We start from the raw sequence: 17,887 nt of genomic DNA on the forward strand, positions 1-17,887 counted from the left end.
AGAGGGGAAGCATCACCTCCCTGGACCTGTTCATCACGATTCATGTTCATCTTGGAGACAACTATGACTTTAAGATCCCTTTCTGCTGCTGTGCTGCTGAGAAGGTCATCCCCCAACCTGTAAGTGTGTTGGCGGTTCTTTTTGTCCAGGTGCAGCACTTTGCATTTGTCCTTGTTGAACTGCATCCTATTTCATTCTGCCTGTTTTTCCAACCTGTCCAGATCCACTTGGATCTGTTCCCTACCCTCTGATGTGTTAACTTTGCCTCATAATTTGGTATCATCTGCGAATTTGGACAGGGTGCTTTCCACGCCCTCATCCAAGTCACTGATGAAGACATTGAATAGCCAGGGACCGAACCTTGCGGAACTCCACTGCCCACATCTTTCCAGGTCGATATTGACTTGTCCACCACCCCTCTCTGGGTGCAACCCCCAAGCCAATTTGCAACCCACCTGACCGTGTAATCATCTACATCACAGCCTGTCAGTTTATTTATGAGACCAGAATGCGATACCATATCAAAAGCTTTCTTAAAGTCTAGGTAAATGACATCTACTTCGGCTCCTGTGTCTAAGCATTTTGTGACCTGGTCAGAAAAAGAAACAAGGTTAGTCAGGAAGGATCTACCTACAGTGAACCTGTGCTGATTTTCTTTTATCATTCTTTCCCCTGCTGGGCTCCCACAGATGTGTTCCTTAATGATTTTTTCCAGTTTTCCCAAGGATAGAGATGAGACTAACTGGCCTATAATTTCCGGGTTCCTTCCTCCTCCCCTTCTTGAAAATAGGGACTATATTGGCCCTTTTCCAGTCCTCTGGGACCTGACTGGAGCACCATGAGCGCTCGAACAGCTGTGCCAGCAGCCCTGCTATGACACTGGCCAATTCCTTCAGCACCCTTGGATGAAGTTCATCTGGGCCTGCTGATTTGTACACATTCAGCCACTCCAAGTGCCCCTTCACTATGTCTGTGCTAACAGTTGGTGGGCTGGTGTCCCTCCTGTGTCTATCTATGATCTAATTCGGAGATTTGTCTTGGTCCGTGTCTAGGAATACAGATGAAAAGAACTCATTGAAGAGCTCAGCTTTGTCCCCCCTCAATTTGCCCTAGTTTGTCCTGTAGGGGTCCTATGCTACCCTGCGCCTTCCTTTTGCTCCCTATATATCTGAAGAAGGACTTTTTATTGTCCTTACTTTTTGTCGCCAGCCTAAGTTTTAATCCTGCTTTGGCCTTTCTAACTGATTCCCTGCAAGTGCAAGCCAGGGAGGTATACTCCTCCTTGGTAGCAACCCCCTGTTTCCACAGTCTGTATACCTCTTTCTCATTTACAGCGAAGTGGTGCTGGCTCCTACCTTGGGGGTCTTTAAGAGGAGGTTAGACGAACACCTTGCTGGGGTCGTTTGACCCCAGTACTTTTTCCTGCCATGGCAGGGGGTCGGAGTTGATGATCTGCTCAGGTCCCTTCTGACCCTACCTACTATGAAACTATGAAACTTTGTCTCTTATTATATTCTGTTCAATACTGCCAATGACGCCTGTCCTTTTCTTTTCCCCTGCTGTGGCTTTTTCCATACTCAGCACAAACATGAAACACCTTCCCAATCCTGTTTTAAAGCCATATTAAAAACTGCTTCCCTGCCAAACCAGAACCACTGCCAAGAAACAAGCCCCTTCCACTCACTCAGATTCCACCCATACCTGAATCTGGCAATTAGATGGAGGGCCCTGAGCACATGTCCAAAAAGAGCCTAGTGGCTGTGCTGAGGTGTATGCTTAACACCTCTCTGATTCCTCTGCTCTCCTTAACTGGCAGAGGTGGATCAAGTGGCCAAGGTGGGTCAGCAATGACCTGTGCTTAGCAGGGATGTGAAATCATAGAATCATCGAGAAGTAGGGTTGGAAGGAACCTCCAGAAGTCATGTAGTCCAACCCCCTGCCTTTGGCAAGATCACCCCTATCCCAACCATGCTATACAAACCATAATTTAAACTACATAAGACTATTATCAACTCTGACACAACACAGACCTAACACCCTAACCTGCCATGGGTAAACCAGGGGAACCATGGCAGCCAAATAAACATGGCTTAGTCCATCACTTCCTCTGTGGGTAAATCCACCTAAAAGCCCCTAGTTCCAGACCACCTACCCCTAGCTGAGTTGGGAAGTCACATATCTCCTCATGAGAGCCCAGCCTGGATCAAGGATTGTTTAAAATATACTCTGACCTCGTGATGGGCCCTTGGATCTCACTTCGGAGTCTCAAAATAGTTCATTTTCTTTGATCCTAAGTAGCTTTTTGTCTTATCATATAGGTCCTTTGATGCTAAGGCTACAAACTCCCTGTATCTAACCTGACTCTCACAATGTAGTGGTTCCTTGTAATGATGATTATGCAAGAGGGGCACCATTTTGTGAATTCCGTAGCATGCTAGAGTTAAGATCCAATCTAGTTAGCCAGAACCATTGCCAGGCACTTTGGAGTGCTGCTCAGGGTATCTGTTTGCAGGTCTCCACTGCACCACCGTAACCTATAATTTCGCTTTTTTGCTTTCAGGAATGTTGTAGAAGGGGGCAGGAAGTGCTGAAGAAACTGAACAGGTGGGAAGACTTTTCCTCTGCAGACCTTCACATTTATGGGGTTAAGCTGCAAGCATATAGAAATCAATTGGAGGAATTCTGCACCCACCTAGATGAAAGCAGGAGTCGGATTAGTGAGACAGTCAGGCTGTATGAATTCTTTGACAAGGTAAGGAGTGAAATGTTGGAACAGCCTTCCAGGAGGAGCTGGGGGTGCTATGGGGAGTTGGGGGGGTGGGGGGGTGCAGAACTGACCTGGACTGGACTCAGTGACCCTATGGGGGAAGGCCCTTTTAGCCCAATATCTGTCATTTTTTTTTTTTATTTTGGTACCTGGAGGAAAGTATGTCTATCCATGAAAAGGCCATTTCTAGTATGGAATGGGGTAAAGAATGGGGAATTGGCTTATCCATATGGTCTGCCACAATTCCTTGTTGAAACATAAGTGTCTCTGAGAGGCCTGCCTGGAGACTCAGGAACCAGATATCAGTTATTTGAGTCCAGTGTTACAGCGCCAATCACTGGTGGTGGGGCCCGTTCATTGCTTATGCTGAAAACACTATGTACTTTAGGCTGTGGACAGTACAATGTTGTGTTATGTCAGAAGCAGGCCGTCCATATCCAGCCATGAAAAGAGCCCATTCTCTGTTCTGTGCAAGTCTCTTCTTTGCTAGTCCATTCAAAGAAGCAAGACAGGCAAGAGGGCAGCAGAGCTTTCTGCTGGGTGGTGAGGCCCATAGGAAGCATGCAGGACCAAATAACCAAAAAGGAAGAAATGCAGATGTGTATAAGGCTGGACCTATTTTGTTTGGGAGCCCTGCGGGTCCAGAATTCTCATGTTTAAAGCAAACATGCCCTTTTGGTCTGCCTGCTACTGTATGGAGAGGAATGGGGGGCTGATGCAGTTTAGTTTCTGAGGCCACAGATGAATAAACAGCAGGATTTTCCAAGTGCATTTTGGCAAGTGCAAAGGGCCAATGAGCCGTGTTCCGTTTATTCCACACTTGCACAAACATTGGGTATGGAAGTTCTCTGATTCCAGAAAGAATAAGACACTCAGTGCTAAGCTTTACCAGATGCAGGTGCTACTTGGAAACTGTCTCTCTGTCTTGCCTTGTCAGGCAGAGGTGTTCAGGGTGTGGAGGGGGAATTCAGCTGAATGTGGAAACATCAAAAACCATCATCTGGGAGGGAGGAGCCTAGAGGAAGTACCCAGAACAGTGCTGTGCAGCAGGGGGGTAGGTGAGTTCTCTGGCACTCTTCACATCTGCTTTAGCTTGTCTCCAGAGTCCAATCTACAGATTGCTTTTTGCTGCACACAAACAATTCCCATGGTTTCCAGCGCAAGTTTCATGCTCTCACCAGGAGCAAAATATCATGTTAATATTGTGGAGAGATCTTTTCAATATCTCATTACTTCAGCTGATGACTGAAAAGAGGAGTTAGATGGCTGCTCTAGCAATAATACTATAGAACACTTTACAACCAATGTAGCCCTGTAAATACAGATTGCTTTCACCAGCTGGGCAAACTGGGGCAGAAAGGTAGGTCCAGTGTCACAAGAAATCTGTGGTACAACTAGCAGTAGCTCTCATCTCCTGCCCCCACTGCATACTGCCCTGTAATTACTGCATTATCTCTCCTTCTCTTAACACAGGCAGTAAACACCCCAGGCCCAGCCTGTAAGTAAAGCCCTGGGTATACAACATGTTTCCATGGTTGCATCTGGTCTTTAAATTGACATGAAAAAGGAGCAGACAAATGTATAGCTGACGCTGGTGTAACTTACTCAGATCTAATGTAGAATTACCCAAGGAAAAGTCAGGGTAGAATGGCAGTGGCATAAATTATGCTGTTGGAGGTGGGGGTGTATAGAAATTATCCCACAGTAGCTATTTGCTCGGGCAAATAGCTGTTCACCCACTTGTTCACACAAGTACTGTAATAGCAACTTATAGTATATGGTCACCTCAACAGAGCTGTTCTACTGTCCTTGCCAAACCCAAGTGTCATTTGTATCAGTATGCAAAACAGATATAAATCACAATGATGTAAAAAGGCCATGTGTCCAGGTCCTGAGCTGTAAAACTGGACAGCAGTTCTGGCCTTTTTTAGATTGGAAAACAAAAGAAACCTCAATGGTGGTCATTGGTCTCAAAGGTACTAACCAGCTGCATAGCAGTTAAATACAATCTGATATGCAGCAGCATGGTTTTCAGAGCCTCTGTCAGTTTTAGTCACCTAAAAAAGCAGAGGGGCCAAACTTTTTGACAGGTGTGGCACAAGGTTGCCCTGCCCCCTGCTGAATACCACTCCCATTCCCTACCCAATCTGTTGTTCTGCATTCTGCTCCCTGACCTATTTGCCACTGTTTCCTGCTCCCTCCCCAGTATGGCTACCCCTGGCCTAGAACACAATGGGCATGTCTACACATGCATTAAGGTGCTTTTTCTAATGTGCATTAAATTTAGTACCTCCAATATGAGATACTAAAGAAATGCACATTAGGCTGCCTCAGTGAACAGTAATAAATGTGCATGGCTTTTAAGTGATGTCTAATGCTCAGTAGGCTATTTTACTGCGCATTAGCATGACTGCAGTTTTTTAATGTGACACTTTAATGCATGGTAAAAGAAGCTACTGCACATTAGAGCACACATATAGACGTTCCTGTCTGTCCTCCTTGTTTTGTTTCCTTCTCATGGTGATTATTAGGAGGCCATTTGTAAGTTTCTTTAAAAAAATTGTTTAGCCCTTTAAAGCAAGCCAGTTAGCTTTCATTGCAAGAAGTGTAGTCCTTCTTCACAGAAAAATCCCCTGCAGCTGAGTCTTCTGCATGGTGTATGACAGGTTGCAAGAGTGAAAGGCTGGCTACAAGGAAAAGTAGCCTAGCTAAGTAGAGAGCAAATGTTTGATCTCACTGGTTTCAGTGGATCAGTAAATGATATCTATATCTTGTTGCATTTATAAAGGAGTAGTACATAAAATATGCTGCTATTTTAGGTAATTTGATATGGCTGGACCTTTAACTTGCAGGATGTGCAGACTCCTTAGCAAACCTTATTTGAGCAGCTTAGAAGTTTCAGGTGACAATTAGGTTAGCTCCCCTTCTCAAAATGCATTCTGTCTTTAAAAAGCCAAGGTGGCAGCATGGTCTGTGGTGAGAAGGGATGAGCAAAGTTCTGCTTAAATTAATTTATTCCTTTCTGTGGCTGGTCCTTTCTGTCTTCACATAATGACCTTTAGTTGGGAGTTTCCTGAACCTAACAGTCCCTCCTGATAAGCCAGAGGCTGGATGGGGAAGTTCAAGGTCAGCAAGGTCAATGGTCATCCTCCTCCAGCAGAGTTTCTGATGTGCCAGATCTCATGGGCCACCGGAGGGTGGTGAGGGTGCTTTGGATGGAAGCCCTGCTGCTGTGTCTCTGTAAATTTCCTATACAGGAACGTAGCCCAGGTTATTCCACAGAAATCATAGGAGTGGTCCATGTACATATTTTCTGCCAAAGGCTAAGCTGAATTCTAGAAAGCTGTTCACTGCTGTGCTTATGGGAAGGGATCCCTGAGCCTTGTAGTATTTGGAGCAGTGGGTGCAGGATGTGAGACAGGCAGGAAGCAAGCTCCTACAAACCTGTCCTTTAGAAGCTGCTATAGATTGTAATCAGAGTGGAGCAGGAGGAGAGAGATAAGCAGTTCAGCATTCAGTGTTTCCAAGACACAGTCTGGGTGAGTGAAAAATAGGAGGCAAATAGGAATTATCTGCAGGGTTTACTAAAGGCCAAGAAGAAGCAGTTGAAGAAAAGCTCTATGTAGTGAGGCAGCCCGAGCTGGCCAGACCACAGGAAACTTGCACACTAGTCTGGCTGGATTCTTCTCATTCCCAGAGGATGCAGACAATGCCAAGTTGAATGTTTCCACACTTGCCTCTGTTTCTTTTATGGCAGGAGTCCTTGGTGCCTGACAGAGGTGGGGCAGTGGTAGAGCTGAGTGGGAGGGTGGGTGGATGAGGGATTGCTTGCCTTGCCCCTGCAGAAGGGGAAAGAGAACAGCATTGCTTTCCACTTCTACAAACCCAGCCTAGCTATGTTGAGAGACTGCTGTCTCCTCTGAAATTGAACCTCAGCTGACTTCCATCCTTTGAGTATTCTGCTTCCAGGCTGTGGTAAGGGGACTTAGAATCACACTGCTTGAGGCCAGGAAAATAAAAACATATGTGAGAATATAAAACAGGGAGTTGATGGCATTTTCCAGCAGGCAGCTGGGAATGACCCAGCTCAGGTCAGAGGTAGGTGGGCAGTAGGTTCTAGCTGCTGCTTTTCTCCACTGCTCAGCTGAAGGGTGCTATAGAGAAAGTCCCCTCCACTGGAGTCCCAGGCAGCTGAGCGACACAGCACAGAGGGAGCCCTCCCATTGCCAGATACCATTAAAACCACAGCTCTGTGGGCAGGATCCAAAGGCTCTGTGGGCCATAGTTTGCCAACTCCTGATATAAAGCCCTGGGGCTCACTTTGTTCTGATGAGATAATGACCACGTTGGGCCTTCTGGCTACCCTCTTCCTTTCCTACTGCCTCTCATGGCCCAGGGTGGTGCAGAGATGGGAGTCATCTCAGAACCAAAATGCCTGCAGGCTGCTTAGGTTTCACTTGCTCTCTTGTTAGCCATTTAATGTTTTTCTTTTAGACTTATGTCCCTGAGTAAAATCATTTCACCAGTTGTCTTTGCTTCCCCCTGGTCTCTGCCTGGAGCTTCTCAAACCATCCATTATCTTAGATTTACTAGGAAAAGGAACCTTTCCTGTGCACTGGGAGGATCCCTGCATGAGAGTCTGAGCAGCCCACAATTCCAAGGCTCGAAGCAGAGGCTTCCTCTTGCATGCAAGGGGGTTGTGCAAGGTTGTGGCTCATTTGTGCCTTGCTGAAGATTCAGGGTGTTGCCCCAGCCAACGATTGGAAGCCATTTTCCATGGGGAGCACTGTCTTTGCTTCCCCTGGAGCAGCACTCCCAAGGATGTGCATTACATAGGAAGTTTGAGATTGCCGACAGTGATGAGGGATTTGGAAACATGCTGCCCTGACGGGAAGAGTGCAAGGGATTTTCTTGGGAGATGGTGGCAGGGGAGAAGAGAGAGCATGCAACCACTTTGGCTTTGCCCTACAGAGTCCCCCTGCCCTCTCAGTGGGAGTCTCTTGGTCATCTGCCTACTCCCCTCCTCTGCCCCACCAGGGTTCTCTCTTCTTTGAGGAAACCCCAAGCCCTCCAAGCCATCTGCAGTCTCATCCTCATATGAGCACAACTTCCCACACCTCTTCACCACGTCTGGAGAGCTCCCCCACAGTTCCTTGGCTTCTCTTTTCCTTGGCTCTCCCTCTCCCCGCATTCTCCTGGTCTGGTAACCCTCTCCTTAGCTGCATCCCTTTGGTGGGTCTGGGAGTAGCCCCCTCTCAGTGACAGGCATATGGCAACCCCTCTGTTCTCTTGCACATGGATCAATCCTTGGCCTGCTTTCTCATGCCTTGGATGCTGAACATTTCACAACTCTTTGTGACTCAGGAAAAAAGACTTTAGCAAGGGAAGGAGGCGCCTGTCCCTCTGGGTGAGGGACAGCTGGCCTGCAGTTGGTATGGCAGCTCCGCCCTATCCCTTCCCATTGTCCTGCTGCTGTATGCATGCTAATGTCCATACGTTCTGTCCTGTGGGCAAAATCCCTCCTTCTGTGGGTTGAAAGGACGCTGGGGGCCCTGTCTGACATCAGCTCTCAGCTGCCTGTGGACCAGCCCCTGCTTTCAGGAACAGTTCTCTACAAACTTTCATGTACTTACCACTTGAATCAAATGCATAACCCCCCCCCCCCGATTTCAACAGCAAACAGACTCAAGAAAATGACGTTGTAAGTACCAAGGATCCAGCATTCAAACTAAGAGGCTAACTGAATTGCAGTTGTTTTAAAACAGTGTGTAGAAGGTATGTCAGTCAGTAGCTTGCATGCATTTGTATGTGTTCAGCATAAATCATGGGAGTGTTTCTTGTGTGTGTGCTCTTTTGTGCACTCAGAGAGAATCCAGTGGAGAGAGTGTGCATGTTTGTGCTTGTGTCCATCTTTAATGCAGAGGTGATAGCCTACATCTTCTGTCATGGAAGTCTAAGGCTCCCTTTATTGATAATGCTGAAGGAGGCTTGCAGTCTGGTATAACCCTAGCAACACTTTGTGCTTGGGAGATCCTTGGCATGAAACCTTATGTTACTCTGGGTGTACCTGTTCCTTGATGCTGCATGGATTTGTGTTATTGGTTGTGACAGTGTATAGGGTGAGACAGCTTGACTGGTACGATTGTTCAAGCCGTGCTGGTACCGTGCTATTTCCAATTTAATGATATGGTCTTACTACCTAGGCTTTGGTCAAAGGCCACAAATCATAACCAAGGCTCCAAGAGTAAGTCTAACATGCAGCACTCTCCCTTCTCTCTCCTGAGATGGCAGGGATGTTTTTTTCTCATTGGAGTGCTCCACAAGAAATTCTGAAATAACAGTTTAAGACTCAAAAGCTCCCATTACCATTAATATTTACTCAGGATAAGGAGGGAGAGAAGATCAGCTGAGCTTGAGGCAAGTGGTCTATGTAACACATCCAGTCCAGCACTCTACAGAACCCATCTAGAAGGAGTTACCTGAGCCAGACAGCACCCTACACAACAGCCTGTGGTTTCTTATCCTCCTTTTTGCTTCTCCTCTCCCTCACTTACAGTCTGGGTTTCATTATAAAATCATGTACCTTCCAAAGGTGTCTGCTCAGAGCAATTTACTGGAGTCTCTGGTGAATGCTCATTGTAATGTCAGTCACTGTCACACTCAGGACTGAAGAACAGGTCTGGATTTGGAAGGTCAGTCCACTGAATGAGCATTCTCAGCTCGTGTGTGCAACTCCTTTTCCTCCAGTTTTTGCTGGAGAAGTTCTTTTATAAGACCAGTAAACCTTTTCCGATGTTTGCTGTTCCTATCTAAAGGCTTTAGCCTCCTTGTCTCCTTTGCCCCCAAGTTTCAAAAGCAGACATTGTATAATTCCTAGACTTTTCTCAATGTAATGACTGTCAAATAGGATTTGACAGATTAAAACTAACATGCTGCACCTCATCCAGAGATTTCTGTTGTGTTAATCTTCTAAGAATTCACTGTTAGATTCCTCAGCTTCCAGACTTTTTCCTTCAGGAGTTTTGTTAGGAGCTGCGTTTCTGAACTGCTACCCTGAAGGAAACAAGTCTTTTTGTAATATGCTACTGCAAATGCTTCTAGGATAAGAGAATAGAAGGAAAACATGTGTTTTTCTTGTGTTACACGCTCAGGTATGAGTCTAGCAGCAGTTTATATCTATCAAGTGCACTGACCTACTGTCAGCCAGATGCCACACCTAGAAAAATGCACTCTCTGGTACTTCCGGTACAACACAATGAATGCAGACAATTCCTGTGACCTACATTTGATGGTAAAACTGTGATCCCAGCCTGCCTGCAGCTACTGCTCTCCTCTCTCCCTGCCTCCTGCCTTTCAACAAAGACTTTGGTTTGCCTTCTTGTCCTTGTTGAGTCCCTCCCAGGGCAAACTGAATCTTCTCTTTGGTTTGTTAATGCCTCTCACACACCCAGATACTCAGCTGCCCTGCAGCAGGAGATTGATAGGGAGAGGAGGGTGTGATGAAGTCTACACAGAAAACAGGGCACAGCCAGCATGCTGTTTCTCTCATAGGAGCCAGGATGCTCCCTTTCTCCTCCCATTTGACCATTCTTACATTTCAAGGCAAATTCCTATATTCTCTTATTCACATAAATCCAGTTTTATACTCATCCTTGATACATCACAGAGAATTCCAGCTGCCCCCCATCCCTGCAGATGGTCCCACTCCAGGACATTCAGATCACCAGAGACCCTCAATGCAGATATTCCTGTGTTCCCTCTATCATCACCTAATATGTATATTGGTGTCCCTGTGACAATCAGGGACTGAATGGCTTCCTGCGGAAAGTAGCACCTAAATGTGCAGGTGATCAGGACTTTTGCAGCTAGCTCCCTGATGGCCCCAAAGCAGTTTCTCCTTTCTCTGGGTCTAAGGGATTGGTCAGCTCTGCTCCCAAGAAACCTATCCCACGATATAAGTTTGCAGCTATTGACAGCCTCCCCTGCTGTCCAGCCTCGCAGGACCAAGAGGTTTTGCAGTGGGAACAGAACAGGCCTTGGTGCCTATACACATACAGGGAGGCTGCTCCAATGCGCTGTAATTACAGCATATCGGAGCAGACTCGATTAATCTGTAACCAAACAGACTTGATTAATCAGTAATTATCATGCTCCAGCAGACTCCAGCATCATGTGTATCAGTATCCCTAGGCTTGAAAATGGTGGTGGGGGTGCTTTAACTAAAGCTCATTCCACGAGCTTTAGTTAAAGAGCCCCCACCACCATTTTTCAGCACGGGGACACAGATACTGTACATGTGATGCTCCGGGTGCTTCAATTAGAGCAGCTCTAATTAAAGTGCTACCCCCCAACCCCCGACTACTGGAGCATGTGTATAAGTGCCCACTGAGCCCTTTACTCGCAAGAGTGCTCACCTGCTGGCATCTGATAATCACCTGCAGAGATTGAAAATTCAGTTAGCCACTTCATGGGAATTTTAAAAATCTATTTAGGCAATCTGGACACGGAGCTCCACCCTCCCCCTACCCCAGCTCATAGACAGCAGGGCTGTAACTCACAATGGCTCCAATCTGCATATCAAAGGCCTAGACATATGGACTGGACTGACCCGGTAAAAGCCCACATCCCTGCTGTCTGACCACATTCCCCTGGCTACCCCAAGGGAGTTGGGATCATAAAGGAACTCCATTAGCATGTTTAGCTTGCTCTCAAACTGGCAGGCCTGTTTCCAGGCTTACAAGGAACATGCAGTTGATAGGACTGACAAACCTTTTCTGTGCCCAGTCTCACTCTAAGCAGAGATCACACCATACATCCCAAGGCAAAAGCACTCTTTTCTGCCTTTTAGGCACCTGCCTTTAACCCATATGATGCAGACAGACACCAACAAATCCTTAGTTAATTAATAAAGCAGACCAGGCATGGCTCTGCGTGTTACAGGTAAACCACAGGAACCCAGGGTAAGAAAAAAAAGCATTATGTCCCCATTGTCTTCATTTCAGTGCGTAGTGAGGGAGGGGAATCACTTAAAGCATTAGATGGAGAATCTAATTAAAATCTACTTTGCACACAAGTTAGGGGGAAATTTGTTGTAATCTTATTGCATCCATTCTTTGTCTATCACTTTTATGTTCTGTTATGTGGTGGTGGTGCGTATATAGTACTAACTCTGAGGTCATTTTCAGATGCTTATAGACAGAAGAGGGAAGAAGCATAGGGAAGTAAGCAGGTTGTTTGAATGGTTCTACTCAAGGAGGTGATTCATCTTTGCCATGCAGTGTTGCCAACTCTGATTTTATCATTCACCTCACAAAGTTTAGTATTTTTCTTAGATTCCTGGTTTCTGGAGCCAGGCAATCACATGGCAATCTCAATTTTCATTAAAACAGTACACTCTGTAGACCTGGCTGTGGCAAAAAGCTTGATGCATGCCTCCCTCCCACTCCCCTCCTACCCCCAAACCTCAGGAGCCCGAAGGCAAGATGTATTATTGAAGAAAAATGGAAAAAGAATGGGCTCATCTACACATGCAGATACTCTGGGGTCAGGTTCCTCTAGAGTAAATTACTCTAGAATAAACTGAGTTGGGCATGTGTTGACACATGCAGGGATGTGGGAGCAGATTTGCTGCTCCTAGCAGCAGTCAACTCCCACTCCCTGCAGCCCTGCCCTGGGCCCTTGCTGCCACCAGAGGGATCTGGAGGCTCCAGCCATCTTCAAAAGGTAGCCTCACATGCTGCTCCCTGACCAGCCGCTTTTCTGGTCAGGAGCAGTGTGCAGACCGTAATGGCAGCACACGGAGGCTCTGTCACCGTAGCCTCTGCTCCCTGCACCACAGCTACTTCACACCCCACCCTTACCCCCCATCCCCAGCTCTCCAGCACCCTGAGCTCCTGCTTACCCCACTGCTGGCCCTGCTGGCCCACCACAGTAACTGCCATCTGGCCCAGGGCATTCTGGGCTTTGGCAGCCCCCGCACACCTGGCCAGCCAGGACTGGTGGCTGCATGTTGTCCAGACCACATGGGACAATGAGCAGTGGTTGGAGGTGTTCTGGATGACCTTCCAGGACCTCCTGGAGAAGCTCCACCTGCACCTGGAGTGGCAGGCCACCGCCGTGTGGCCGCTTCTGCCCACAGACATCCTGCTAGCCATCGTCCTGCTCAGGCTGGCCATGCCCAACCTCTGCTATTTTAGCCATCCCTACAAAGGGAACAGGAGGAAAACAAATTTCGCCGCCAGTTTTGTTTTGATGCTGTTTTGACTCGTTTCGAGGTTGAAACAGCAACATTAAAACAAAACAGATATAATCGAAACAGCCTCGAAACAAAATGAGGCAAGTCGAAACATTTCACTCTTTCGAAGTTTCGTCCATAGGCTATAATGGGAAAGGTTGAAACAGCCTATAACTTTGTCATTTCTGGCCTGATTTAGATAGAACTTGCAGGAATGGTAGCTCCTTCTAAGGGCATGAAGCCTACCATGTTTCAAGGAGATAGGTGCAGGGGGTTTGGAGAAACGGCACCCCAAAGTCTTGAAAGCAAAACTCATGTCACGTGTATATGTTAAGCCACTGTGGGGTCAAAACTGCAGCCATGCTAGCCCCTGCTGAAGCCAAAAGCCTGCCAAGTTTCAAGGAGATAGGTGTAGGGGTTTGGGGAAAACTGTACCTCAAGCTGCAGACAAACAAAACTTGTGACACGGGTGACACTGTGTGTGTCAAGGCGCAGAAGGGTGAAATCTGCTGGCATGCTAGCCCCTGCTGAGGCCATGAAGTCTGCCAGCTGTCCAGGAGATAGGTGCAGGGGTTCCGGGGCCCTGCACCTCTAGCTGCTGACAGGCAAAACTCATGTCACGGGTGCTTGTCCAATTGTGTCTGTCTTGGGGCAGAGGGGGGTGAAAACTGCAGGCCTGCTAGGCCCTGCTGTGGCCACAATGTTGGCTACAAAGAACCAACTCTCAGGATCATCATAAAATTCTAGTTTATTAGATGGATGCAAAAGCCAGATCATAAACCTTGGGACTGATCCCCTCAAACACACACACATTCATGCGCGTGCACACACACTCACAGTAGGTAGCTATGAATACTAAGCACCAGTGTGAAGATATACCTATCCCCAAGTGCTGGAGTCCACCGTCAATGGCCATTTGAGGCTTCTTTCAGTGCGATGTTGCTTCAGAAGGGGGTCGCCAGCTGGTCCTTCTAGCTGGACAGGCAAGGTGCTGGTCAGATCAAAGAGGGCACCATTGGGGGTCATTCCTTGCTGCCTTTTATCCCTCTCTGGTAGACTTAGGTGACTCCCCAATTCTCGGGCTTACCCAATCCAGGGGTTGTTGACCTCCTGGGATGTCCCCCTTGGTGGCTGCTGGATGGCAGCTGTCAGCCCCAGGGGTCACATCCACGAGTACATGCAGTCTTGGGAGTCGGTTGAGGAATTTTGATTAATTCACTGCTGTGATGAATAGGGCGTTGGGAGCGGTTGATCGGAAGGTATTCAGTCCCAAGAGTTGGTCTCCAGCGTTCATTAGTTCAAACCAGGGATTCTGTACCTTTAACAGTGAAGTTTCAAGGAGTTCCTGGCTCTGTATTGATTCTTTCCTGTCCTTAGCATGTGGTTTCCTAGGTGTTAATCCTTGCTCATTAACTCATTATTTGTAGCTAGCTACTGTGTTATGCAGTCAATCATGATTCACTCAGAGACCAATACAGGGAGGTAGTGGTTCAATTCCTGTCCTTGCTAATGTTGTTATATGGTACAACTTACTTTTAAACATTAAAGTATGTTTGTTACAAAGTTAAGGTATACTTGTAATAAAAATATATTTTGTAGGTGCTTTTATGGGTGTAAAATAGTATTCTGCATCAGTATGTCTCCCTCTCATTGTATTTGTTCTATTTGTTGTATGTGCCATGGCATTTCACCCTTTTATATTTTATGCTTTTTAACTTTGTAACAAATGTAATTTATGTTTAAAGTAAGTTGTACCATATAACAATGTTAGCAAGGGTGGGAATCTATTTGGCATGGTCAAGGCCACCACCAGGGAGTCTTCCTGGAGGTGTGTGGTGCCCTCCAGGCCATGCTGGGGCACACTATGTTCCAGGTACATGACACCCTGCAGAGGTGGTGGGGTTCTGTGCCTGGGATGGGACCCACATCCCTGTCCACCTGCCTGCCCCACAGCAACCACCCCTACTACAGCCAGCAGGGCTTCTACTCCATCATGCTCCAAGCCATTGTTGACCCCTGTGGCGCCTTCACAAACGTAAGCGCTAGCTGGGCAGGAAGCACTCATAACACCTGCTTTTTCTGCAGCTATGCTCTGCCAGCTTTGGTGGAGAGTGGGCACTTTGCACTGGGGGTGCCAGACATCCAGCTGGGTGTGGTGGTGGTCCTGCCCCTTCTCATCGGGGACCCCACCTAGATGCTTCTCCCTTGGCTTATGCCACCCTACATCGGCCAGCTGGATCCCCTCCAGGCATACTTCAACCAGTGCCTGAGCCAGACCCATGCGCTGGCGGAATGTACCTTCAGCCACCTGAAGGGACACTGGTGCACTCTTAGGGTCTCCGAGGCCAGCATACCCTGGGTCATCAATCATCACAGCCTGCCAGCTGCGGTAACAGTGTCAATGGCAGGCCTCTCCCACCAAGGCCCTGGGAGAGCTGCACACCTGACAGCAGGGGCCAGGGTACTGGCTGTGAGAGGCACTGGACAACCACCTCCTCCTGCACTCTTTGCTGTAGCATGCCTGGACAGCTGCCCATGGACCCCTGCCCCAGTGCACGCCCCCCAGCACCATGCTCACTGCAGGCTGGTCTCAAAAAAGCAGTTTATTCCTGTCCACAGAAACAGACCCCACCCCCTAACTCCATCTACACCAGAGCCTGTCCCCGCTCCTTTCCTTACAACAGACCTCTTCCCTTCCTTCCTCACTCTTCACAGAACTGCTCCCCATCATCTCCTCCCAGTAGAGGTGGCACCAGTCACCCATGGGAGGGGAAACATGTTCACTACTGCCCAGAAACAGTTCAGTACTTTATTCCTTCCCTCTCACAGCATTTCATGAAGATCCAGTCCACACAGCTTGGGTTCTTGGCTTCCCCATGTCAATCTAATCCACACAGTGAAAGGATTCTATGTGCTTCATGTATGGGGAACAGAGTAAAAAAATAAATGAATCCTCTGCATAAAGAGAAAGTCACTGACAAATGACAGGTTGGGAGGAGGCTCCTGTTCTTTGAAATACCTGGTTCCTGACACATACAAAAGCCACAGCTCCACATGCTGTCTAGCTCAACAGTTTTCAAACTGGCAAATTGTGCATCACCAATTTAAAATGATACAACCTTCAGGACCACCAGCAAATTTTTGTCATATAAAGTAATTATAATACATCTGTTAATGCGTACCACTGACAGGTTGTCTGAGTACCACTGGTGGTACCTGTACCACAGATTGGGAACTACTGGTCTACCTCATGTAGTGTGTTTGAAGGGAATAGGAGTTGTTGCTTTAGGCTAAGTACAGACATTCAAAAAGTCCAATGTTGAATTGATTCAATCTTTGCAGGTTAGTCTAACCTATGCAGATTGAACCAGCAAGCAAGTTCACTTTTGATTCTGGAAATGCAGGCACATGCCTGCAGTGGCTCAGGCCAGAGCTGGGGGTACTAGAACAAGCCCTCTCTTCCCTTCTCTTGCGCAGTGGCAGAGGGAAGATGAGTTGAGGGAAGAGGTGTGGCCAGGCCCCCAGCAGTCCTGAGTATGACTGGGGCGGAGTTTAATCTCCCATCCTGGCCTGCAGGGATTTTAGCCAGGGTGTGCCTAGAGGGGGAGTGGGGAAGCAGACCCTGACAGGGGCTGCTTCGTCCCTGCTAGGCAGAGCCTGGCCGGGGTCCCCGGGGGAAGAGGGGAGGGAGGGGGGAATCCCCACCCACCCACTTTGCCTCTGGGGACCATGCTGGGCTGTCATCTGGCTACGCCCCCACCCCTGCTCCAGTTAGAGAGCAGATGAGCAGGGCCAACCCTGCTCTCTAGAGCAGATAGCACAGAACAACCCAGCCCAGGGCTGAAAAGCATGCTGGGGGCCTCTGATTTAACTTAAACCAGGAAGGGGTCTGGGACAGAAGGTCCGTAAACCAGTTTGACCTCAATCAGTTAAGTCTGATACTACAGTCAACCAGATTTATCTTAAACCAGTTTTGGCCATTTTGAAACTGGTTTATGTGCACTGAACTTTTGTTCTGTTATAGGTTTAAACCAATTTCTGATCACTTTAACCAGTTTATGTGTAACTTCTGCCCCTAACCTTAATGTCCAAGAGCAGGGTGGTCGGGGTAGAGTGCTTTTATTTCCCTAGGAAAGATCTGATTCAGTCTAACTGCAAAGCATGTGTCCATTTGGGATCCATTCATTTCTTTTAACTTTACTCACAGATCCTCTGCTCATGCTAGTGGTGACATTTTATCCTGTTCTTGTCACAGTGTAAAAGCCAGGTGGTGTGTCCAATGCCCAGCTCTGGGTGTTCTCCGCACACTCCAGTAGCTTTAATGTGAAGTCAAGGCCCTTCCCCCCACCTCCTTTTCTCTAGTTACCAGGGACTGTCCATCTGGTATTTAGGCTAGCAGCATTTGCTTGTGAATAGCAGGACTTGGTAGGGTGCACTAATTGGGCGCCATTGCTTCAGTCTGACCGCAGAGGATGATCACACACAGCACAAGGATTTGTACTCAGCTGCGCTATGGACCCCCTCTGTAGAAATATGAAGGTAGGAGTAGGTTTATTTTTTAAAATGTTTAATCATTCAGTAACACCCTGACTTCTTGGCCTGAAGTTTTTTTCTCTCTTGGACATTTTTACAGTGAGTTGCATGGGAAGACTTTCAGGAAAATACAAAGCAGACCCAAAGCACAGGGGAAGCCAAGCATTCTGCACAAGCACTTTCCAGTGCAACTAATTGGTCTGTCTTTAAGTTAGCAGAGGAGGTTTGTCTTTGTTTGCATAGTGGCTGCTTTGTTGTGACAGTAACTTTTAAGCCTGTATAACAGTTCTCTGTGCTTCGCAACGGGAAACTGCTTCATAATTACATCCATTTAGAACTGCTAGCATGAGGTG

At 47.4% G+C, this 17,887-nt stretch overlaps 1 protein-coding gene across 4 annotated transcripts in view; it reads left to right on the plus strand.

The window, feature by feature from the left end:
* Positions 1 to 17,887, plus strand: part of PLEKHG4 (pleckstrin homology and RhoGEF domain containing G4) — a 185,386-nt gene that overhangs the window by 132,437 nt on the left and 35,062 nt on the right. For all 4 annotated transcript variants that reach the window (XM_019490982.2, XM_019490984.2, XM_014595358.3 and 1 more), the window contains one exon: positions 2,561 to 2,752. In XM_019490982.2, the coding sequence (XP_019346527.2) occupies positions 2,561 to 2,752 (192 nt within the window). The remainder of the gene's footprint in view (positions 1 to 2,560; positions 2,753 to 17,887) is intronic.

The sequence above is a fragment of the Alligator mississippiensis genome, chromosome 10, assembly GCF_030867095.1.
Source record: "Alligator mississippiensis isolate rAllMis1 chromosome 10, rAllMis1, whole genome shotgun sequence".
Lineage (NCBI taxonomy): Eukaryota > Metazoa > Chordata > Crocodylia > Alligatoridae > Alligator > Alligator mississippiensis.